Source organism: Vidua macroura, chromosome 1 (genome assembly GCF_024509145.1).
Source record: "Vidua macroura isolate BioBank_ID:100142 chromosome 1, ASM2450914v1, whole genome shotgun sequence".
Taxonomy (NCBI): domain Eukaryota; kingdom Metazoa; phylum Chordata; class Aves; order Passeriformes; family Viduidae; genus Vidua; species Vidua macroura.
In genome coordinates this window covers 63,682,137-63,707,448 of record NC_071571.1, presented here as the reverse complement: position 1 = coordinate 63,707,448, position 25,312 = coordinate 63,682,137, and the positions used below count along the sequence as shown (strand labels likewise).

General features: G+C 41.6%; 1 protein-coding gene across 1 annotated transcript; it reads left to right on the top strand.

Moving 5' to 3' along the window:
- Nucleotides 1–6,083: 6,083 nt before the first annotated feature.
- LOC128805775 (proline-rich protein 2-like) lies at nt 6,084–24,401 on the top strand. The gene is made up of 4 exons (XM_053974714.1): nt 6,084–6,272; nt 6,447–6,775; nt 11,106–11,174; nt 24,368–24,401. Exons 1-4 carry the CDS (start codon nt 6,084–6,086, stop codon nt 24,399–24,401), a joined length of 621 nt encoding a protein of 206 aa, XP_053830689.1.
- Nucleotides 24,402–25,312: the final 911 nt, after the last annotated feature.

Here is a 25,312-nt window from a genome sequence, read left to right as displayed (position 1 = left end):
TGAGACATATCTATAAATCCTTTATGCAAGAGGTTAATAGGAGCTGGCAGTCTCTTGACTCATGCAGTTCGTTCAGTGCTACAAGCAAAGAACCACGGCCGGCACATCGACAGAAATGAGCCTAAGTGCCAGGAGTCAAAACTGGTATCCCCCACAGTGATTAGATGGCACATTTGATATATGCCAGAGCAGGACAACTGACAGATAGCTGTGTGGAGGTGGCAAGCCCTTATATATAGTAACTACTTCAGCTCCTTAGAACTGAGCTATCCTAATAGCTGCATATGTTTTTTAAGAAGCCCTAAAAACCTACAGCCAACCACTGTAATGAATTCAGGGGGTAGTTTAATGGAAATCTCAAGAAGGAATGTAATTAGATGAAGTCAATTAGGCTGCTTGGGGATTTCTAGCTGCTGTTGTTGCTATCTGGGAACCCTAATAGGACGATTAGGATTAACTGAAATCAGCCTGATTGATTAGGGCATATAAATCTACATATGCCAAATTCCAGGGGGACAGTATGCTTGAGCTTGAATCCATCTGGAGCTATGAGTCAGGAGCGTGAGTTTACTTTGCTGGCCTTGGAAAAAGTGACAGATAAAGACTGCATATACACAACCAGCAAAGCCAGGTGGTGACACAAACAGGCTGCTAGGGAAAGGACTGATTTTATCTGCTATGGCGCTGTATGGCTGTATGTAAAGGCCATCCAGTCTATTCTGAGGAAGTCAGACTAATACTAAGCAAATCTTTTCCTCTAAAAAAATATGTGTGTATAACAAATTAAATCTGTGTATCCTTTGTACAGCTTTTTAGGCTCAAGTTCTTACTCAGTATGGCTGTGAAATTCCCAGGAAGTCAGAATTACATTATTACTGCAGTTCTGTTAATTTCAGAGCCAAATTTGCAAACATGAATTCAAAAGTGCAAGAAAAAACTATCAGCAAGTAAATCCTGATGCTTCTGTGTCATGGGTCGAGCACACAAATGCTTATTTGCATACATTTAAAATCCAATCTATGCTGTGCAGGGAAACCCCACCTGCAACCTTCTTAGAGGACAGCTGAGTTATCTTGGCTGTATTTGTTGTAGAGAAAGATCCTTATGGCCACTAAAGAGTTTCAGGAATAAAGGCTGGGGGAAAGAGGGGAATTGACGGGGGAGAGCAGACAAGAGGAGAGGGGACAGACCAGATCTCTGTTATTCAAAAAAGCTGCTCTAAAGCAAGGTAAAATAGTGCAGGCAGAAGCCTAAGGGATCTGATCCCAGTCATTACCACTCATGCGAGGGAGAGGATATGTCAAGGGTAGGGAACGTCTTGGGGGACCTGCAATATGGTAACTCACTTTCAGCTAAGTGGAGAACAACAGCTTTAGCTGTACAGTTTAATAACAGGCTAGGCCACTTTGTGCACCGGCAGGGCTGTTAATGCACAGTAGTCTGCCTTTCATTGTTAGGAGAGGAACCCCGCAGCTCCCATTTGACAGCCAGGAGTAAAATTATTTTGCCGCTAACATTTCTCTTTGGCATGAGGCAGTGGGGTTGCGCATTGCACTCATCCTGCCTACAGCTCCCCACACCTGCAGCTCCCTCCTCACAACACAAGAAGGTTCCCATGGGCTTGGAAGCAAGGGATTTTTGCTTTCCTCCTGTGGCTCTCATGCTATTCAGCTCTATTTGGGTGGCATACCCGTCTGTGTACCATGGCTGCCAGCTGTGGAGTGCTGTGCAGCATCCTGGAGTGCCTCCAATGGTATTTTGAACAATTAGTAACCAGCCCGGCATGATCATATCCTAATGAATTACTGAACTGCTTTCTTCTGGTTGAATACTGGGCTAAATGCTGAAAGAAAGTGGACACCTGCAGATTGTATTGGCCAAAACCTGTCAGTGAGAATTTGCCTGAGTTAGGACCACAGGACTTGCCTCAAACCTTCCCAAATTCATCCCATATTGACCTTAATATTGTTAATTTCTCTTACTGCTTTAGGAAGCATGCTTCACACAAGCATCCCACAGCAAGTCAAAAAAACAGAGGCCCCTATCATATGCCACAATCACTAAACGGCACTCTCCTTAGTTACCTGTTGACCCGTGAAAACATTTGTCTTCCATTAACTGGGCTTTATTAGGAAATGACAGGGAGAAGAGGATTTTTCCCAATACCACCACTTTGCCCATATTATTAATAATCCAGCTCACATATTTACAAATCCAATGTAAATGACTTTTTTCCAAGAGAAAAGTCATTAGAAAAAAAACAGATTACTCAGAGAAAAATATCTGAATTTATCCAATACTTTTTGCTTCTCTTGCTCTATTTTTCAACCTCTTTTTCAATACCTTAATTTGAATGGTTTTAAAAATGCTGCTGGACACTCTTGAATTAATTTTATTCAAAGTACTTGCTTCACTGAAAAATATTTTATAATGTTTCCAGTAAAAACCTTAACATAAAATTTGGTGAAAATTATGAAAATAAATTTACTTTGAATGCTGCTCAGTAGAATTATTTTGCTATCATCCCCCAACAAGTGAGAAATCTTTTTTCTTTTTCATAAATGTTTCATATCTATGGGTCTGACTTGGCAGTAGGTGCAATCATACAGGTAATTCTTTTAGTGAAACAGATCACCTCTGACAGGAGATACTAATATGTTTTTTCTTCTACAGCAAACCAGTTATAATTGACTGGGGCATCTGCTAATGGAGATCTTCTTTGTGCTGCCTTTTGGTGTGCTATAATACTTTTTATAATCTATTTTAATTTTTTTTTTATTGTACCTGGTTTCCTGGAAGATTTAATCTGTTTCAGAAATAGTTTGACTCTTCATTTTTCATTCTAGTAAAAAAAACTAAAATCACCATATTTCATGTAGTTAATGTCATTTTTGTTCACAGTGAATCCCAGTATCTGAAAATCCTGGATAAGGAAGAGAGACTGCAGCCAGCACTTGCTTCTGTTGCTAGACCATTTCACAGCTTCTTTCATATGCTGTAAGTTTTCACAAGATTTGATAGAAAGTCTGTGAGACTTAGGGGAAAAAATACAGGATTGTTTTTAACATGGTGGCATTTGACCAAACAGGAAGGAGGAGGAGGGGGAATGTGAAAGTCAAAAGTGTAATAGAGGCTGGAAAATCTTGAACAGATGTAGCAGGTGTAAACATGTTTCCTTATTTTGGTTCCTGGATTTAACATCCTCCTACAAGACTTCAGTGTGCTCAGAAAAAAAGGTTATATGTGCAGATGGTAAACTGCTAAAATGCCCAGAAGGTTCAAACTCATCTGTGCTTGTGAAGACAGGGAGAATTTCCCATCGTCTGACTCACAGGTGTTTGGAGCATTCCGAGTCAGAGGCAGGTTCGGCAGTGCTGAAGCTCGGCAGTGCTTTGCTTAAGCAAATGCCTTTGGTTGTGTGCTGGAAACATGCAGGCTCTTTCTCTTGTGATGTCCAAGTGGCTAAGAGCATTAGGAGAGCTCTCTGGAGCAAGGAGGTAGGGAGAGACTTTTTGGCATGTGGTCCACACAGTCATTACAAATTGAGGCTCTGGGCTGTTGCTGTCCCTGGGCTGCTGCTCTCTCTTCCTGACACATTGCACTGCCTCGGGTCACTGCCTCGCTGCTTGCCTGCCCATTGTAGTTTTGATCATACATTCCCTTTTGGCATAGGATGATTATTTTCTGCATTCTGCTAGGTCCTCTTCCCGTTTGTCCCTATTAGTCTGTGGCCAGCACAGGAGCGAAAAGAAGCAGGTGTCTTAAACGCTTGGCTGACACGCTGGAATGGGACACACCGGGGACAGCTCTGGCTGTGTGAGCAGCGCTCACAGCACGCTCTGACCGGCCGTGCTGGGCACTGACAAGCAGCGAGGAAGCAGGGGCCTGCCTCTGAAAGTCCTGCTTGTTATTAATAACAAACATACCTGTCAGCTTGTGTGGACGGAATGACGATGACACCACCACAAGGTGGGCAAAGAATGGGCACTGCCTCTGCAGGTTCACCCTCAACCCAGCACTGCCCCATGGACTCTGTTCTGGCCACCCCACCTGTCTCCATCACTGTGTCCAGCTGAGGCCACCCCACCTCCATGTCAGCTGTCCCCATGCCCGTGATGGCTGGCTCCTCGTCTCCAGCCGTTAAATTGGTTGTGTCAGCTGAACAGCTGGCCCTGTGCACGATGGACAGCCTGCACCAGCATCCCTCCAAATGTGCTGCAGGGTCAAAAAGAGCCTGCCAGCACCTCCCTGAGGAGCAGCTGGCTCAATCTGAATCTAGGTGACATGCAAGCTGTGCTGATGGAAAGAGGAGAAATAGTTGCCCACTACTTCCTCCTCCTGCACCCTTCTAATATCACCAGGATCTTAAGTAAGTATCAAACCCATCTGCCAGACTCATACGCTAGAAAGGGGTTGAACAGCAAGGTGGCAAACTTATGGGTGACACGACGTTATTTATGGTAGCAGAAACATGGCACATGGCAAAAACATCATCTCATGATACTGAGTAATTGGGTGATAAAACAGAGAAAAGGCAACACATAGTACACATAGATATGTGTACTGTAGTGACAGTGGGCAAAGCAGACTTTACATACAGAGCTGAGGGTGCTGGACTCACTGTTAGCTCTCAGAGAAGAAATCCTTGAAGAGCTGTGAAATCTAGACATATTTATGAAAATGCCAGATCCATTCTCAGCAGTGTTCAAAGTAAATCAAATTTTAGTATGGAAGAAACAAAGCTATAAACACTGCTGCATTCTGATATAAATACATCTGATGTGTCTACACCTGAAAATGGTGCTGTTCAAGTCTGCTAGCTCCAAAACAGTAACACTAGGGCCAGAGGAAGGTCCAGGCTGTGACATGGTTTCTGTACTGGGATTTCACAGTAGATGAAGAATACATATCTGAAAAATCAAAATGTGAGGGAGGACATGAGAGAAATCTGTAAAATCATGAATGGCACCGAGAAGGCAAATAGAGAATGATTGTAATTGACTCTCATACCACAAGAACTAGGAGCATCAGATGAAATTATTAGGAGGCCTGTTCAAAACAAACAAAATAAGGGCTCTTCTTTAAACCCTGCTTTGTTGGAGTGTGCCACTAATTGTCACAGGATGCTGCAATGTCAAAAATTGATATGAGTTCAAAAAGCAATTACACAAATTCATGGAAGCAAAAATCCATCAAGGGCTATTAAATTTAAAGATACCACATCTGTCTCAGGGAAGTCCCTGAGCCACAGCTTGCTGGAGTTTGGGACAGCATGCCAGGGAACTATCATTGTGTGCTTACCCCTCTCTTATGCTGTTCCCCAGGCATCAGCTGTTGTTTATGTTTGAGACAGTCTATTGGGCTGGATGGACTTGTCTCAACCAGCATGGCTGTTCTTATGTTTGGATGCCAGGAAATTAATTTTTCCACATCCAGTCTGTCGGAAATGATGCCCTTTCTTTCATACAAGGACTTGGGTAGGGTGATTTGGGAATTTGTTAACTCTAGATTATTTTAATCACCTGTAATAGGATTTGAAGACTGAGGCAACACAGACATTGCTCTGAGCAGGATTTGGTAGCACATCTTCAAAGCAAGAGAAAAAGCAGGGGGTACACTGCTCTTAAGACTCCCTCCACATGTTAATTCCAGACCTAGTGTCCACTCTTCATAGCCTGGATAGCCAGGACTTCACTAATAACCAGAAATTCATCAATCAGAAATCCCTGAGATATGTTTGGAGGTCCCACTTCTGTGGGACTGGAGAAAACTGTAGAGGCTTATGACAGCCTAAATCCTCATCATTAGCCTGTGCCAGACAATGGAAGTTTTCCTCCTTATTTATTTATATTGCAGATACATTCTATATGATGAAGCCTAGACTCTTTTTAGCTTTTCACCACCCACCAATGTGTCTAGCTGTGACCTATTCCTATGGTCAGCCACTCCATGATGCTGTTTAACACACGAACAAGGGACTGCAGATCCTTTTTTCCGTCGCAGCACACATCTCCTTTGCAGGGTGCAGGCTGAGGTGAGCCTGGAGGGCCAGTGGCAATGCTTCCAGTGCTGGACGAGTCACCATGGTACACACACCACAAGATTGGCCTTTCCCGTCCATTATCTTCAAAAGCAGCGTGGCCACAGAGCCCCGATCCTGCAATCCTGCGCTTCGCAGGCGCGCAAAGCCCACGCAGATCCGACTTTGCCTGCAGGAGGACGGCATTGATCCGCTTTCCTTGGGAAAGCCATGCCGGGAGACAACAGGCCCTGTCCGGCTGGCTCCTATTCCGCAGCCTTTTGACTTTTAAAGGGGGGCTGTCCACGCAACGATTACTGGTGAATTCAGTAAACTAACAACAACAACAACAACAGCAACAGCAACAACAACAACGACGGCTTCGTTGTTTTAATTTTTATTATTAGTGCTACTACTACTACTCCAGCTGCCGAACGAGGGAGGGCCGCAGCCCTGCCGCCCCAGCCCCGCCGCTCTCCCGGCGCCGCCGCCCCCCGCCACCTCCAGGGGGCGCCCGGCGGCCGCTCCTCCGCCGCCTGAGGGGCCGGGGGGCGGCGGGGGCTGCGCCGAGAAGGACGGGCAGGACCCATCCCTTACCTTTAATAAAAAAAATACCTCCCTCCCTGTTAAAAAAAGCTCTTTCTTTTCCTTAAGGCCTGAGGAGAAAGCTCCGCATCAGCTTCCTTGCCCCAAGCACCCTCGTTGCCCCGAATGTCCCTCTTGCGCCCAACATCCCTTCGTTGCCAGCGATTTCAAGTACGCACCAGAGCAGTTCTCATTCGGGGTGTTTTTGCGGGAATCTTGATGTGTTGAGGAGGTGTTTGTTGTCAGGGGGAGGCAGGATGAGGCTGAGGAATGGGCGGAACATTTCTCCAGCACTGAGGTGGTGTGGGTTATCCTCCCCCGCGCCCTATCATGGAAAAGAGGTTACAGGCTCAGACATCGGACGTCTTTGTCTTTGTTGTGGTTTTTTTTTTTTTTTTTTTTTTTTTTTTTTTTTGGTTGTTGGGTTTTGTTTGTTTGTCTGTTTTCTTTTTTTTTCTTTTTTTTTTTCTTTTTTCTTTTCTTCCCCAGTCAGTTTTTTGCCACATCGTTGTAGGTAAATATTGTAGGGAGAGTAAGTTGTTAAGTATTAGTAGCTGGGAGTGCTGAGAATAGGCTGAGGAAGGACATGGACCTGTTCAAAGGAGTTCAAAGGGGGACCAGCAAGGTGATCAGAGTGCTGGAGCACTTTTCCTGTGAGGAAAGGCTGAGAGAGTTGGGGTTGTTCAGCCTGGGAAGGAGAAGGCTCCAAGGAGACTTAACAATATCTTCCTTTATAATACCTTTATAGTACCTTTAGTACGTAATGGGGGCGTCCAAGAAAGCTGGATAGGGACTTTTGACAACAGCATATAGTGGTAGAACAAGGGGGAATGGGAATGGCTTTAACTGAAGGATGGTGGTTTTAGATTGGTTATTAGGAAGAAAATGTATTCTGTGAGGATGTGGAGGCCCTGGCACAGGTTGGACAGAGAAGATGTGGGTGCCCCATTCCTGGAAATGTTAAAGGCCATGTTGGATGGGGTTCTGAGCAACCTGGTCTAGTGAAAGGTGTCCCTGCCCATGGCAGAGGGGTTGGAGCTAGATTATCATTAAGGTCCCTTCCAACCCAAAGCATTCTATGACTCTATGAAATAAGTAAAACTACAGAGTTAGTATTATGAGATGATTAGGTTTGCTCAGGTGTCTGATATAGGGTATTGGGGCCTGTTTTACCTGGGGTGATAACAGATGAGTTCCAACCTTTACAATTCTATAATTCTGTGATTTTGCTCAAGGTCATGGAAGGAGCCCTGGCAGGTCCTTGCCTGGAGTCAGCAGTAGTCTGATTCCTCTCCTCTGTATTTGAGGGCTGAGCTTTTCTCATAAATGTGGCCCATGTGGTTTGCTGTGGGTAGAGCTTGGGTGGGCAAAAGACCATGTTGCCAGCAGCTCAGAGGTTATATAGCCAGGACAACCCCAACACAGAAATGAAAAGTGATTTAAAAGAGAGTGTGTTTTATTCTTGCATGACTGCACACCACCGCTTGGCTCTGGGGAAAATGGAATAAGTGGGGCTTCTTAAAAAAGAAGGTAATCTGTCAATTTATGTTTTCACAGAAGTCAGCTCATAGTGCCAAATTTTGTGTTTGGCACATTTAAGGACAAGGAGGTATTCTGAAAATTGGAATGGGAGGTGCAGTCACAGGACAGCTACAAATAGAGGCTCTAGTTCACTGTAGCACAAGTGTTCCAATGTTCCTGCTTGATTCTGGTGCCTCTGCTTATAGTCTGTATTGGGAAAGGGTTTTTTCCCACGGATAACAGACATTCCAAAGAGTCTCAAAGAGGCAAAGCATGCATACAGAGCAGCTCTGGAGTGGCATTATGAAAACTAGAGGCAAAGCGTTCCCTTCTCTAGCTATTTCAGTTCCCTGCAAGAAACTTTAGCATGCAGATGTGACAGCTGTGCGGATGTTTTGATCTGCCTGTGCTGACTCACCTTGTTCCTGCATCTCACCATTGCTGTCTTGATCTGGCAGTGATTCCTCCCTTATCAAGGAGCACATCTTGCTGGCTGGAGGGCTGTTTGCTGGGAGATGCTCAGGCCCTGGCAGGGTGTGCAGCAAGGCTTGTATGCCATCCAGGAAGCTATGTCCCTGCAAGGAGGCATCTTCCACTAAACATGGGAGTGCCTCAAACACGTGCAACTACTGATGAAATGGCAAACCAAAACAAGTTATCTGGGACTGCCACTGTTTGTTTCTTGATTCAGTAGGCTGGATTATGTAACCTGGAGAGCAATATTCAGCTGAGGAGGGGCTATATCTTCTATCTGAAAGATGGTATTTTCTTAAAATATTTGGAAAGATGGTATTCTTAAAATAAAATATTTCTTAAAATATTCCTAAATCTGATTTGATTAAGTGTATACCTTTGCCTTAATGCTGAGGAAAAGCAGTCCCTCCTGCAATGCTGCATTCTTTCTGGCATACCTTTACTCATCTGTCACACAGCTCCAGGTCCAGTGACAATGAAGAGATGTGAACATTCCCTACCTTTGGCAAAGGCAGCCAAGGATGATTGCGTTAGTGTTCTTTCATAACAAACTCCAATCATTGGCAGACAACTTATAATCAAGGTTTTCTTTTCATCCTCAGCCCCACTGCTGGTTTGAGTAGTGTATCATTAGGATGATTGGATAACAGATTCATGCATGGTGCTGAAATTAAACTTGACCTGTCTAATCACATCGCAAATAGCAATTGGAGGTTGTGGGGGTTTTCAGCCATCTTACAGATCTTACAAAATATATATTGACATTGGGGAAACAGTTGTAGGTGGTGAGAGAAGGAAATATTAGCAGAAAAGGTGTGCAAAATATCAAGATATGCAAGCGAGGTATCTTGTACTGATGTGCTTGCTTAGGAAGATACTGTGGGGAAAAAAACCTGGTGTAATTGTCAACTGGGAAGCTGAAGATGAGTGCTTCATATCAGATTTCTGTAATTGGTTTGGCATAATTTTGCAAAAGGTTAACCGGCCAGGGCTGCCCTTGTCAGTGTTTGTCAACAGTCACAACAGAGCCAAAGCAGAATTCCCCCTTCTAAACACAAAATAAGATACAAATGTCCCTTCTCACACCACTCTTGAGTGCTAAGTATCATACAAGGTCAAACAACCAAGAAAAAACCTGAAAGTGCAATGATTTAATAAAGCATCAGAATAAATAGCATAAATAACTTATATACCGCATAGAAGTGTAATAGAAACCAAAACAAGAAACAACTTCTCAGCTTCTTCTAAAACTTATCCAAATTGTCTGGCATGGAGTGTGATTGAACTTATCCATATTGGTGCTTTGGAAGGGAATTCACCAGAGGTCTACTGTTAAAGTCTTTGTCCAGTAATTTAGGTGTGAAAAAAGTGAAAAATCAAGTGACAGTTCATCATATTGTGATGTTTCTAAGGCGATGCTTTTAATATGTCATTAAAAAAAGGGAAGGTAGAATGAAATAGGAGACTGCAAAATCTGCCCCAGTTTTATGATGGATAGTATCCCCAAAATACCTGTGAGCTAGCATAAGTGCTTAATGCATAATAAAATCAGAATTTGTCCTGGCATGTAATTAAAAAAGGAAGTATTTGGAATGTAAGCTATTATTTATGGTACCACCAAAAAATTCTCCAAACACAAAATTTGTAACAAAATCAGCAACATGCTACTGAAAGTCTTTGTTTTCTTTGTAGCTAGGGGAAGTTCTGATTTTATATTTCACTGAAAATAGTTAAGGTTTTTTTTTTTTTTTAATTTAGGAAAAAGCAGAAATTATAGTAATTTTAAAAGTCTAATTCAGAGATGAGAAAGATTTTTTTTAATTTCACTTTTTTATTTACATTTTTTAAAAGTGTTCTTTCAAAAAATTATTAAGAGCAATTTGTAACAGATAAATTAGTGACAGATAATGGTATCCACTTAGTATAACTGTCTTCTTTCTTAGTACAGAGTGCTTCCTGTTTATGTTGTAATGCTGAGGCTGTCAATGTTATTTCACTACAAAACAAATAGGAGATTTATAAGTATTGCAGTTGTTTTGGTGCCAGATAGCAGGAGTGCTTAGTGATATGCCAGTAAAATTAAACTATTTTTCAACTGCCCTATTACTACATAAGTAATAATATTGCACAGAGCACCAACTAGTTATGAATATGTGAAGACATAGTGTGAAAATATCTGTATAAAACTTGGCCATTAATATAACATTTTAAACTAGCTTTTGAAATAACATTCAGATTTTTAAAATGTGTCTAGAATTTGCAATTAGAAATAGGAAATTTTGTGAAAAATTAACTATTTCTCCCCTCCCTGTTCTGAACTATATTGTCAGCAGTCTTTGATAGAAAGAGATCCCAGCTCTTGTCATGTCTGGTTTTCAAAAGGATTGGGTGTTCTGCCTGACTTTCAGACTTCCTTCCTAAGCAGTCCCCAGGTGAAAAGTGGCTGAATGGGTGCTGTGTCTCATCCGTTGTCCCAGCAAACAGTTTTCCATTTCCATAATTGTAGGTGCACTTATGGAAGAAGGCTGAGGAAAAGACACATGCCTAGCACAGATTTCAGACTTCTGGACATCAGGTAAGTCTCAGTGAGCCCTAGGAAAGAATCAGTGGATTGCTCTTAATTGATTACCTCTTCTGTATGCCCAAGTTCAAACATTGTCATGCACAACCAGAAAATCAGACCCTACCTGTGCCTGCCATTTTTACTTGATGTTTTTGCTCTGGACCCTTGTTCAGTGCTCTCAATCACTTTCTGTCTTTTGTTATTTGACAGGGAAAACAAAAAATATTTCAAAGTTTAAAACAATGACCTACAAAGACAGTGTGTCAAGTCTTTAAATTAGTGGTTTTCCACACTTTTTTTTAAATTTTTTTTCTTTATTTTATTTTTTATTGTGACTAAAGCAAATATTAATCTTTGTGTGACCAGTTTACACCCACAGACTGATATTAGGCTTGCTTGTCTAGTTACTTTTCACTGACCTCCCTTAGAATTAAGCCATAGAGCAACAATCTGCCAACCAAAAGTAGAAAAAAAAGCCTCACTGTAATGACACATTACTGGAGACAGAAAAAATCCAAGGGTTCACATCTTATACGAAGAAAAACTACGTTGCTGGCAAGCTACATTTAGCAAAGACTTATTTCATCTGCCAGTGATTATTTAGAGTACATGCTCACTTTTCATATACATACTCACAGATCCAAGCTCAACAGGGCTTCATTCGCCAGGGCCTCCAAGTAGTGCCACAATGCAAATGTTAAAGAGCAGTAACAAGGCTCTAATGACAACTGGTTTTCCATTTGCTGGATACAGATATTCAGACATTCTATTCCCAGTGAACACACTGGGCACAGCACAGAGCAAATGATGAGCCTAGATTTGTTAGGTGTATAATAAAAGAGGGTAATATACTGAATAAAATGAATTTCAAGTGCAACCAATAAAAACAATCTCCTTATGAAAGTATTTAAAATAGATTTGATGCTAGCAAGAGAGAAATCACAGAAATCAAAAGCTAGCCACTGCAGAACGAAACCTGCTGCAGATAGAGGAATTATAATTTTATAGGCAACACTGAATTCAGTTCCAGGAAAAACGTACATGAAACATAGCTGTCTTGACAACCCCATTCAATGAGCTACTCAAGATGGAAGCTGTGTGAACAAAAAGCCTTCTGAAACCATAAAAGCAGCACTCAGTAGCTAAGGTGAAAAAGCTCTAAAATTATGGGAAGGTGTCACAACCTGTCAATTTATTAGCAGATGCTTCTAAATCAGTATAGGAACAAAATATCAAACCCTTCAAAAGTGGCATAATTGAACTGTTCTGAAAGAGGAGAGAAAACATGTACCACACAACTGGGGTTTCCAGGACTTTAGCTAAATGGTCTTTGGAAGATTGTAGATAGCAAAGCAGGGCACAAGCAGCTGATGTCAGTTTTTCAAAACAGTAATAATTTTAAGCATATGGGACTGTAAAAAGACTTTGCAGTGAGTTTTTGAGCAGACACTTTTAGTCAGGAATAATAGCTAAGCAAAAGAACAAGGGCCTGATTTTGCTCTACCTCACTTTTTGTTTAGAAAGTGTGAAATGCTATCATCAAGTCAGAATTTTCTTTTCCCACAGGGATATGTTAATATTTTACTCCCAAAGAAAGGCATTGCTATAACTAGTGACTACACACAGTCTATTCAGTCTATCCTAATGTTCAGGCCTTTGATTAAGGAGGCTATTGGCCTGTGGGGTTAAACAAGAGGTGGCTTTAACTAAGTATCAAGAGTGCTGATTTTCACCAAAAAGCTGCTTATGATCAGCAAGAGCAAAACTGAGAATATGTCACCGAATAAAAACCTGGAACTAGTTCACTCCTAAAAAAGCTGAGGGTAGGATTGCTCTCAAGGGATGATGGCAAGTCCCAGGTCAGTGTGCTGATAATAACTGGTGCAAACATTAGGGTTTGCAAACGGTATTCCTGATAGAAAGGGAGGAGAGTGGAAGGATGAAGGAAGGAATAAAACACCTATCTGGCCTCTTTAAACACGGTGGAGCTTTAAACTAACCCTGACAGCATGTTTGCTGGTGGCACAAAGGAGATCCTGACCTGATACGTGAATTTTGTCAGTCAAGTGCTACCAGTCAGGTTAGGATAGGGGGAAAGTGCCTGCCAAGGTAGCTGTCAGCCTTAAGCCAGGTGCCATAAACAGAACAAAATAGTTACAGAGTAAGGATGCAGACAGGATTCAGGACACAGGCAGGAGGGTGCAGTGAGCTGTTTGGAACCTCACTGTGGGGTTGCTGCACTGGCTCAGAGCCACAGAGCTCTTACAGCTTGTGCTGGAAAGGAGCAGGATGCAACACGTGGCAGGCTGGGTAGGAAAGGACAGGATGAGACTGAACTATCCTCCCTCATGGTCAGTGGTCTCAGCTAGAGTAAGGGGATGGGGATATCTGTTTCCTCAGGTGCTCCTCTACAAGTCCTCCTCCAAAAATGTGTGGCTAAGCAGGTCAGTGAGTGCTGTGGGGCTGGAGGTGGCTTGTTGCTCCTGTTGACGCTGTTCTACTTTACTGAAGTGCCTCATTCTGTGCTGAAGAGTTAGTCCCATACTCTCTGACTCAGTGAATGTGAAAGCATTGTGAGCAAAGTGGAACATATCCAAAAGGAGAGATTGAGGCAAAATGGCCTCATAAGGTAATCGCCTTATATTTAGAGCATGCTTCTGAGGCTGTGGCTCAGTGCTTTAAGTCCAGTTCCAGTGCTCTCTCTATGCCATAAAATATATCTCAGCTAGACTTGTATTGCAAGTGCTGACACTGGGTTTGCACTGGTTCCAAAAATTTTAATGGGTTTTCTTCAAAACCCAGCTTTATGCTGACTGTTGTCTTGTAGCCAGCAAAAGGTCAGTGTAAGGATACAGGCAGCATAAAGAGCAGTCACATGGCAGGTTCAAGAGAAATAAGTTTGAGTGCTCCCCTCTGGCCTGGATCAGACTGGGACATGTACCAGTTTGTACAAATCTAGGATTGTTCCACAGGTTTAGGGTTAAGTGACGAGTTCTCAAATCCTTGTTCTGGGAGTATAACAGAGAATAATTATTGTAGAGTGGATTGTTAAAGATACTTGCTTGAGAGGGGAGATCTTTTTCTAAGACTCTGAGCTAGTGATTATCAATTTATTGAAAATGTAAGAAATTAATAACCTGTTAACCTGATAATACCTAATGCCTCTTTTTGCAATCTTATTGTGACAATCTTACTAGAACTTTTTGAACTGTTTCCTTCGAAGTTCTAAGGTGAGAATTAATTACTCCCCCTCCCCTCTGCCCTCCAAATCCAAATACTCTACAACAGTAGTTGTAGACATCCAAATCCATTTTCCTACTGTTCAGAAAACCTGTGTTCAGAAGACATGACTATTCCAAACTCCATCTTCTGCTGAGAGCTCAGCAGAATCATTCACTTTAGTTTACATACAATATACCCATAACAGGATGCTTCATGCAAAGAGATGTTTACCCTCTACAGTGCTTGGAGAAAACTCATCCCCTTTTCACCAAGGCTATACAAAATATATGTTTCAAAGGCTAAACCAAATATATACTGTTCACTGTCTATTAATTAAGAAATAATGGTCTCAGCAAAGGGCATTTCCTAGGGATTAAGGACTGGCTGCATGAGTGAATAGCCTGAGATTTTTAATTAAAGGTGCAATCTCCCTCTCTTCTGGCATATGACGTTCCATTTAAATTAGGTTCTATTGAATTCAGAGTTTTTTTCATGGCATGAAGTTCACCAGGCCCATGCCCACCCCAGTTTAATGGGTGGCAACACAGTCTAGAAGGACAACTTCTGGCAGTTTCATCAGTGCCAAAGTATTATATTGCTGCTGTGAATGTGGCCAAAGACATCATTTGTGATGCTGGGCCTTCATAAAATTATAGTTCATCTGCGGTAGTGAAGGAGTTGTTTCCAAAGTTATAGGTCTGTGAGGTCACACCAGAGGATCTTTCAGAGTCTACACTGAACCCACCACAGACCATCATCTACATAAATATGAAGGTGGGAAGTTGGGTTTATGGAAAAAATGATAAAAAGAAAGTATATGAAAACTAGAGATGTGTCATGCCTGAGAACAACTAGAAGCAGTTTCCTTATGTGTCGAATGGGCCATGTTAATAGCCCTGGCATAAACATGAGCTAAATTAAAACAGCTGGTGTCTGTTTCCTTAAAAGCAAAAGAAAATGCAGCTATTATGAGTTTTTGCTGTTCAAAATCAAATATATTTCCCTGTCTGAGTGGAGATTATGCTGTATGCAACCTTTGTTGCAATCAAAGAGCCCCAGTGGCCAGCAGCAGAGCTACTGCCAGAGGCAGTGTCTGTGTATCTCAGTCGGGCCTGGACAGGAGATCTGTTGGTCACAGCAAAGGTGGGTCTAACCCAGAGCAGAAATGCTGAAATTACCTCTGTTGGCCATAAAAACATCCCAACACCTCAATCCCACACCTGTCTTTTGTTGCTGAGCTGGGGCATTATTTCTGTCTTTAGTTTGTCTGAAAAAAATAATGCATTATCTCCCCCTAGTACTCATTAGCAAAAGCAAAGCAGGATCAGGCCCTAAATTTATGAAAATTAAATGCTGTCAAATCTGTTTAACTCCTGTAGGACTTTTTCACAACTTTATTATAGTTGCATCAGAGGCTGTTTTGTTAGGAAATAGTAACATATTTTCTGCTCCCCCACCTTATAGCACTACTGTGGAGAAAGTGATCTGACAGGGAGCAAAAATACACTGTTGGAAATAAATTCGGTGTTATGCTGAAAGTCAGCCATGAAACCTTGTGGAAGATGGTGGGTGAGAAAGCTTCTTTTCCCTAGGAAAAGAACTGCCTTCTTTTTGGGACATCCTCATTGAGGCTCCAGGTGCTGCACCGTAACATTCCGCACCCTACGTACTGTGGCACACATGCCTACAGTGCTGAACTGTGGGGGCTGAGGCACTTCTCCAGGATCCAACTGCAAAGGCTGGGGACAAGGTGGCATATGATGAAATGGAGCAACTCAGAAAGTGACAGCAGAAACATCAGAGAAGCAGACATAGCAAGTAGCAAGGACACGCCAGAGCCAGCAAGGAAAACCCTTGTAGCCTGACCTTGAGAGAAACCTAAGAGAGAGATAACTTGAGTTGTGGCTCAAAAGAAGCTTGAAAGTGTGAAAAGAGAAAACACTGACTATTGTTTTGACTCCCGCTGTGCCCAGAGTAACGGGACATTGTGTACAGTCTTTCTAAACAAACAGGCGCACATTAAAAAGCTCAATTCACTCCCTCATCCGTTTGTTCTCCAAACAGAAACAACCTGTAGGGACCCTGAATATTGGTCAACTATCTGGGTCAAGGAGGGTAACAAGAAGTATTTTAATAAAGGGAACTTTCTCTTCAGAATTGATTTGGCCTTTTCTTGTCTCTAGTAAAAGATTTTAGTCCTTGTCTGTGTTGATATTGTCATTAGCATTGTCATAGCAACTGATAAACAAGGAGAAAGTGATGTGCAACAACTTTTTTTTTTTTAAAGACAGTCCAAATGTCTTACTAACAAGTAATTTGGTGACAGAATTTAGCAAAGCGGCTGCACAATAAATGGGTTTATCTTTAAACATAATGCTCTTTTCCATTTTAACTGAGCATAAAATTGTATCTTTAAAGGATTGGCAAAAAGTGGGGCTTTATGCCTCTTGAGTAGTTCCCTGTGACATATGGTCTTTCCAAGCAATAGTTTTATCGGCTGCGCACAGTAGCAGCAGATTTGAGCTAATGTTCCTGTGAAAACAAGTAAGGGTTTATCCAAAAACTGAAGAAGGGGAGGAGAAAGGCACCTTTGCCCTGCTGTACAGAAAAAACAAATCGTGTCTTACGTCAAACTTACAACATCCCTCTATAAATATAGCAGCTACTGGTAGTGACTAACTTCAGCACATGCTCTGGGTGGGTTGAAGAGGACTCAGTGACCTGTTCGATTCCCTGCCCACCAGTGATATTCCCAGGAGTGTTTCAGTCCTGTGCTGCCCCGAAGCCTTGGATGGGGCAGGTTGGTTCTCGGGAACAGATGGGGCATCCCTGCTCAGAGGGGCTTAGCTCCAACTTTTTCTATGTAGCCACATCTCCATTTCCCAACAGAGATGCTTATAATCAGCATCAGGCACTGGCAAGCAGCACGGCTTGCTTGTTGTTAGATGCTGAAGAGTACCCTGTCTCCATGCTCCCCAGCATTGTTCTTCACTCTGGGATTATGGTTGACGATTCACTTAGCAGCTGGGCAGCAGTGCAGGGCAGGATGAGCCTCATATACAAATACACATGCCCTGTGCTTGATTTAGCTCACAACTTTGCCTAAATATTGGCCTAAAATTATTTTGAGCTTGGTGCTACCTCAATTGTAAACCACTGCACTAGAAATAGTCCCTGTAAGTTAGTTGGTGCTGGTGTAACAAGTGCAGGAGGAAGGCAAAAATTAATGGATTGCAAAACATTTCTGCATCTGAAGAATTCTGCTATAGTAGTTGGACACATGCACACAGGATGCAAATAAATAAATGTATGCTCATATGGTTATATTCTTGCATACACACATGCATACATACACATATTTATACTTGCATTTATATATGTATATTTAGAATGAACTTAAATAACAGGAAACATGGTGGGGAAAATTGAAATGTAAAGTTAAAAAAAAAAAATCCTGTAGCTCAAAAACTTACCAGAAGGCATGTTTTCAGAAAAGCTTTCAATGTGCTTGAATGGCCCTGTGATGCTTTTGTAGTAATGAGTGATTTTTTTTCTCATTCTTACAACAATGCAATTTTTAGGTTGAGTTCCTCAAGGCCTTCTCATCAGCAAGAATGAATTCCCTGCACTCTGAAGTCTTTCACGAGCACTTCTTTCTCCCCTGCTGTATGTGCCACTCTCTTATCCCCAAGCATGTGTCAATTTTGTTTCTATCTGAAGTTCAGTGAGATATTTTTCTGGTGGCTAGCTGAGATCTCTTTGCAGCAGCCACGCAATTTTTTTCAGAACTGGCATGAGGTGTCACAATTGTGGCAGTGTTGCATCTGCCCTGGGGGACATAGAAAACGATTGGTTCAGGGGAACATCTGAATCAGGACTGAGGCATTAAGAGTCCAGTCTGTGCATTGTCCCAAGTCCTAAAACTGTAGGGGAAACAGATATATCTTTGATTTGAGACCTACCACTGCAGTTAGAAATTGCATCTGTCTGTAGTAAAACAGCACAGTGTAGATTAGGAAATTACTCTTTTGCATTATATATAGATACAGGAGGAGCAGGCAGAGGCACAAAAGAAATATCCACCATTGGTGATTGCCAGACATAGATGGCATTACAAAATAGGAGGAAAATGGAGCTCCTGAAAGTGGCTTTCCATGTCTGAGTTTCTCTTGGGACTGTGGCACCATGCAGAGTTGCTAACCCTAGGATAGGAATACCGGACCTTATATATGGCATGCTTACAAACGACACTGTGGTACACACTGCAGACAAACCACTCTGCAACAAAGAAAAGCTTTGTACTGACTCAACAGAACTAGGTAACAAATGCAGATTTCAAAATGACTCTCTCTCAATAAAGGGTAATCGGTTCTTCCCTTTTCTCATTGTGTAAGATACTCTATAGGCTTTATTCATTAGAGAGCACTCTGCAAAGTTGAAGTAAGAAATGGGAAAAATAAGGATGGGAATAGAGTTGCAAATTCAGCTTACATGTCAAGGAAATGACAATAAACTGATACACTTTCTGTAAAAACACTGACTGATGGTGCCATTCCTTGAATAAAAGCAACAAACATTTGGCATGCCAATACCTTCAAGGTATAGACTAAGATGGGGCTGACACAGAATTACAGAATGGCTAAAGTGGAGATCATCTCTGGAGATCATCTACTCCAACTCCCCTTCTCAAAACAGTGTAAACTAGAGCTCAGTCCTCTGGGCTGTGTCCACTGATGCTTTCAATGTCTCCAGAGAGGGAAACTCCACATCCTCTCTGGAATTTATTCAACCATTCAATTACCTTCACAGTAAAAAAGTGACTGGCCTCCAGCTGGACATGCCAGCCACCTCACAAGCCTTTGAGCCTGGTAGTTCTGCCAGTTTACAGTCCACATGTAAATTGACAGTCCACTGTCCTTTTATTTACTATGCAGTTCATCAGTTTGCTGAGTGTTATGCAAATGGTGTTAGGGGAGACAATGCTGAAGGCCCTGCCAAACTTGAGAGAAATGAAGCCCTTTGTTCTCCCCTAATATGCCAGGCCTGTCACCTCATCATTGAAGTTTATCAGTTTGGCAAGCATGTAATAACTGCAGTGTAGACTTTTCTGGCTTGATAGGAGAGAGCTGGATAACTTCTAAGGAATCATTTATTTAATGATGTCTGACTTCCTGATCACAAAATGTCCCTGAGCAGGCTATGCAGAGGTTCCCCACGTCCTTTTGTGTGTCCTCCCAGTGTATTCCACATCCTGAGATTGGAGTCACTCTTGGTTTGCATGTCATTCACCTGGTTTATTGTAATCTTGACCTAATGTTCAAAATTCAGCCAATCTGACTGGCTGTTTGTTCGTGTAACATGCTTTGGTTCCCTCATTAATTCTTGGAATGAGGTTTCAAGTACATCTTGAACGTCAAAATTGGCTTTCAGCAAGTATTGATATGCCGTGAAAAATCATTGTATTTCATGTGTGCCACTACGTTTTTTACAGGAAAATTTGGGGAAACAGACATGGACTGAAGACGTTAAGTTAACGTGAGAGCTAACGTCATCCAAAAAATGCTGGCATTTTAATGAAGGACAATTACTTAAGAAAAATACTTGTTTTGCTGTTCTTACAGTAAAATTTGTCAAGATATTGTGTAAATCCTGGGGACACTCTGATAGCCTTTCATGTTTGTTCCATTAATGGGGTCTCAGCTCCAGGATTCCTGGTAGAAGACGACCCTGGAAACAGAAAATAACTAGTGGACCCCAGTCTCATGAACTGCCCTGCCTTGTTCCTGTCTAGTGGGCCTTGCTGGAGTGGGCAGAAAAGCTGGACTTAAAGACAGGATTAAAGTTACTGTTGTTCTTGCTTTTCCAGCTTTTTCTTGAAATGAATATAAAATTCTTTAGGCTGAATTAGACAGGGAGGAGTAGAACACATCTTCTGCATCTCCTTTAATTCTGGAAATCTTCGCAGCAGCTGTCAGCTTTAGTTTGTTCATTGATCATTCAGTTGAGCAAGAGCAAGAAGATGAAGGACCATTCACCCCTTGATGCTGTTAACAAGCCTGTCAGGCTTTGACAGCTTAAATGAGAGACATTTCATAAAATTATGAGTGAAATTTTAAATGTCTTGTTGAGGCATACCACAAAATCCTTTGCTGTCAAATGAGTGCTTGCAGTAAGTTGTTTTTTTTCCCTGACTCAGCACTCTACTCATGTCAGACACATCAGGATTTTGGAAACATCTCCTTTTTATAGGGGGCATGCTCAGAAACATTAACACAACCATTAACACTCAATTTACCTGCTGACATTACTGTTACACATCAGTACTGTCATTTATGTGCATGCAGCAGAAGGGCAGGATAGTTTAATGAAGACTTTTTAAAATGGACTAAGCTTCTCTAAGAGAAGCTTTTCTTCTCCCTATTAAATACCTCTGCCTGATTTAAACTGACAGTATTTCAGAACCAGTTCAATGTACTTTTTCTCCTCTGCCATTGCCTGAGTGGTCCACATGGTTTTAAGGTGATGCTTTAGTCTCACAACAAGAAATATGTGTGGTTTTTAATGACTTTTTACTGCAACTGTGTCCTGACTGCACACATATTACAAAGAGTATCTATTTGGCCCTTGGCCCAAACAAAAGCCCTGTGCAGTGGCTGGAGCCACCAGGGCACTTAAGAATAGCTGTGGCCCAGATCTGTGGCACAACAGCTGCACATGCCCTAAAATCTTCCATGCTTGAGGAAGCCCATCACCCAAAGCACAGAGCCAGAAGTTTGTCTGTCTGTCTTTCACTGGACACACATGTCCCAGCAGTGTCTATGACAGGATCTATTCCCAAATTTTGCCCTTCAAGGTACAGCAAACCTTTCCATACAGGTTTCAGCTAAGATGAGCATAAGCACCCTTTGCTCAGTTGACTGCGAACCCCGTTTGAACAAAAAAAATTCGTTTCACAAAGTCCAACATGTGTAGTACCAGAAGAATCTATTATATTACATGAATAACAGTTATTGTAGCTTGCTTCAAACAGAATAGGTATCTGTTTTTGAGCCAGTAGCCAAAACCAGAAGAAACAATGCAATTTATAGCTAACTAGATAATCCATCAGCACTTAGTCTCCAGCTTGGAAAAATATTTTGAGTACCAGCTGAACTTGAAGTATATGGATATATACACTGATTTCAGTAGGGCAGACACATATACCTAGACCTATGTGTGACTGCAGCTGTGTAAGATTAAATGCATCACTGAAAGAGAGTCATTAGAAAAAACCCTAAATTTTAGCTGAATGAATTTGTCCAGGGATAAATATAAGACCAACTCCACCCTGGCTCTGTTTCTTTTTTGATGTAATATGACGTAAGCAAGATCCTATTACTCTGCAATATTGATGGCATACCTTCATGCATAGGAGATAACACATTCCCAGCATTCTATAAATTTTAAAATTGATCTTTTCCACTGCTGGGATGTTTTTTTTTTTTTTTTTTTAACCCAGTTTTATTCCCCAGAATCTTCCAGAAACAATAACACTGATCCTGTGTGTTCAGACTATATGAAGAAGAGGAACTTACAGAACTGCCAAATTTCTTTGTTTTCTCTGCTGCCCTTCGTTCACTGTACTTTTTTCATGCTCAGAAGTGAATATACTTTCTCCCAGACTTTCAGCATATTTTCCTGTCACACATTCTCCTGCTTTGAGCTCTTTTGTTCTAATACTCTTGACATTTAAGCTGGGCATTTTAAAGGTTCTTTCTCTTTACTTTATTCTATGATTTATTGATTACTTCCAGCTTCTGTTTCCCTAAGCCTATTTCCTTTCAAGTTTTCTCACTCTTCCGACTTGTTATTTCATCCCTTGATACAAATAAGGCTTCACAGTCCCAGTTTTAAAGCCACAACCACGGCACAATTTTTTCTCCCATTGGCTTGGCATAGCAGCACTTTTTTTAAATATGGACGCCCAAAGACTTTGCAAATGATTACAGAGGTCATTGTTACTAATGAATGTGTCATGGCCACACATTTACAAAGGGCCTGCTGAGCTGCACTCTCCTTTGCAAGTGGTTCCTGAAAAAGTCATAGGCACTACTCACAGATCAAGGGACTGCTCCGTGTGGGAAAGTGACACTCTGCACCGGGACAAAAGTTGTCATTGTACGGGGAGAAGTCCCTTCCCAAAGCCTAGGCAGTCCTGGCTGTGCAAGTCTGACTGAAAACCAGAACAGCATGAGATGCTGGATGAGGGGTCTTGCCAGCAGTTAAGGATTATTGCGCCTGCATATTGTGGTGCACATTCTGTGCTAATTGCTACCTGGTGGGAGCCACGCAGTCGGTGACAGAGTGTGGCTGTGTGTGTGCTCCCATCTGCATTTCTGCAAGGCACAGTGTTGTTCTGGTGTTGCTCCTATAAAGGAGGCTTCCATTCACCAGAAAGACCTGTTCTAGCATAAGAAACACAGCCGGAGCTGTATTAGATGTGCGTCTCAGTGTGAGTCTTGGACTGAAGTTACCTAATTTGGCTGCATACCCATTCACTGCCATGACATTGGCATAATATTTATGTCTGTCTTGGCATCTTCCAGTGACTCAAGCTATACAAATAGTTTTGGAATCATCAGATGGGAGAGCCTAGAATGAAGCAAGGCATTACTATGTATGCAAGGCTTTGAACAGCCTTCCTTCTCTGTCTCCTGCTCTGTTGTGGCAAAGGACTGGAAAGGACCCTTGTCTTTCTCATGTCTGTGTTCCCATCTCAGACTGAGTGACACACTGAGCCGTTTAATTTCCCCTCAGTGCTCAAAGTAGTGCAGTGATTTGCTGCTGTACATATGCAATAAGAAAGCACAGTAATTCACCTGGATCCAACTAGGAATTTGTATATTAAGCATTAAGGGGTAGATTGCCTAAGGTGACAGCTGGATTCTGCGCAGTAGAGTGCTGTGTTCAGAGGCACTTTTGCCCACTTCCAACTTGGATACAAGGCAAAGCAGACTGTAACCAACACTTGCATGTAAAGTGTACTCTAGTCAATTAGCTAGTGATTTTTCTGTCAGCCAGGATTCTGTGCAAATGAAGAGGTATCAAAGATGCAGAAATTGATTGAACTCAGCTGAACATGTACCGCCTGCTTGGGTTCTAAAGTAAATAAAGACCTTTTACAAGAAAAAAAAAGGAGCATTGTTTTTACATTTTACTGTTTCAATAGAGATGAAAAATTAAATTGCCAATAAAATTGTATGAGAAAGGAAATTCTTGTTAGAAATTTTATGTCAGAGTATTGATTTTGCTACTGTGAAGAAAATTTCCCTCTAAAAGTTAATAAATAAAAGCAAACAAGGATATACTTTTAGTAGCTTGCATTTAAAATCTTCTAACATATGCAGTATTAGTAAGATTATATTTTAAAAGAAAGCTGTAACTTGCTGGTTTTCCTACATTTAAATGAAAGTTAGAAAATTTTAAATTGTGAGAAGTTGGTCTTAGGTAAGTCTGTGTACACAACTCCTTATCAATCTGTGAATACAGATGACTGAATCCTTGGCCTCTTGTTTGTCTGTCAGAGTGCACATCCCAGCAGGATGTTACTCTGGTTCATTTTACATACAGCACACCAAAGGGGTATGTTGTCCTACAGGCTTAAGCTGTGTTTTACTTTATGCTAAAAAATTCAGCCCAAATGATACAGCCAAGACTGAGAGATTAATAAATTATAATAACAGTGGTTTTATTAACACTGGAAAATTGGAAGTTATCCTTCTGGTAAGAAAATGGATTTTACCAAAACCAACTGTTAGTACTAAATACTTATGTTGTGGTTTTGTACATTGGTATGTATGCATCCACATAAGCACATGTATGTTATACACATATACTTACTTGCCTTTCCTTTAAGCAACCACACAGTGACATTTTCCAAGGAATAAGAAGCTGAATGAGCAACTAAGACAAAGCTATGGGTTTGTTTTTTTTTTCTTTTTCAGCAATGGAAATAATTTTCATCAGCTATGTGGCTAGAAATTTCTGGAGAGGGCCTTCAGCAAGTTCCCATTAATTTTCTCATTTAAGAATCTCCACAAAAGACAACAAAGAAAAATGGTCGAGATATTTCAAGATGACATATTTTTCTTGTGAAGGAGAAATTTTAGATTTTGTTATAGAAGCTGTTGGTTTGTTTCTTCTCGGTTGCCTGGAGAATTGCCTCAAAACAACCAGAGGTGTGTTCCTCTTCCTTAGGGCTTTAACTATGGTCCATGGGACCCCAGTGCTCTGCCAGCTCCAGAGGAACAGGACAAGTGAGGGATTCTGGTGAGGGGTTGGAATCCCGTGTGTTAGAGTGATGCTCTTACATGGGTTTTAATGATGTTATCCTCAGATGAATTGGAGTGAGGCAAGTTCAGGAGCTGACAAGCACAAATAAATCTCCAAATGAATGACCTGCTAGTTTGTGTGTCTCCTTATTTCCTATTTAATTTTGTTTTGGGAGTGGCTACTGTCTTGTGCTGTTGTGGCTTTGTTTTCTAATCTCACAGATGTCTGCCAGCTGCTGGATACTCAGAAGAAGACAGTCACTTGGGCTCTTTCCCATAAGCCATGTCCCTGAGTAAGTTCTCACACACAGTAAAGAAATTCAGGGCAACAAAGAGATATCAGTGAAAAGGTTCTTTTAGAGCAAAAATTTGGTGGAGATTAAAATAGGGCAAAAGTTCAAATGAGAACGAGCCACTGCCAAGCAAGCAAGAATCTTGGCAAAAAAGAAGGAAAAGAAACATTGGTTTAAAAGGCAAGTAACCATGGCGAGGCAACAGCTCAGTGCTAGAATCTGGTTAAGAACTAATATCACACAGAGCTGTGATTGTTTATTCAAGGCTAACCCATGGGAGAACAGTTGTCTCCAATGAGTGTTCTCACAGCTTGGATCCAAAATT

Excerpts from the sequence above, each read along its gene's own strand:
- LOC128805775 (XM_053974714.1), top strand. The coding sequence starts at position 6,084 with ATGGTACACACACCACAAGATTGGCCTTTCCCGTCCATTATCTTCAAA. Across the intron at positions 6,273-6,446 it reads GCCGGGAGACAACAGGCCCT|CTGCCGAACGAGGGAGGGCC; the intron begins GTCCGGCTGGCT and ends CTACTACTCCAG. Across the intron at positions 11,175-24,367 it reads TTCAGACTTCTGGACATCAG|CAATGGAAATAATTTTCATC; the intron begins GTAAGTCTCAGT and ends TTTCTTTTTCAG.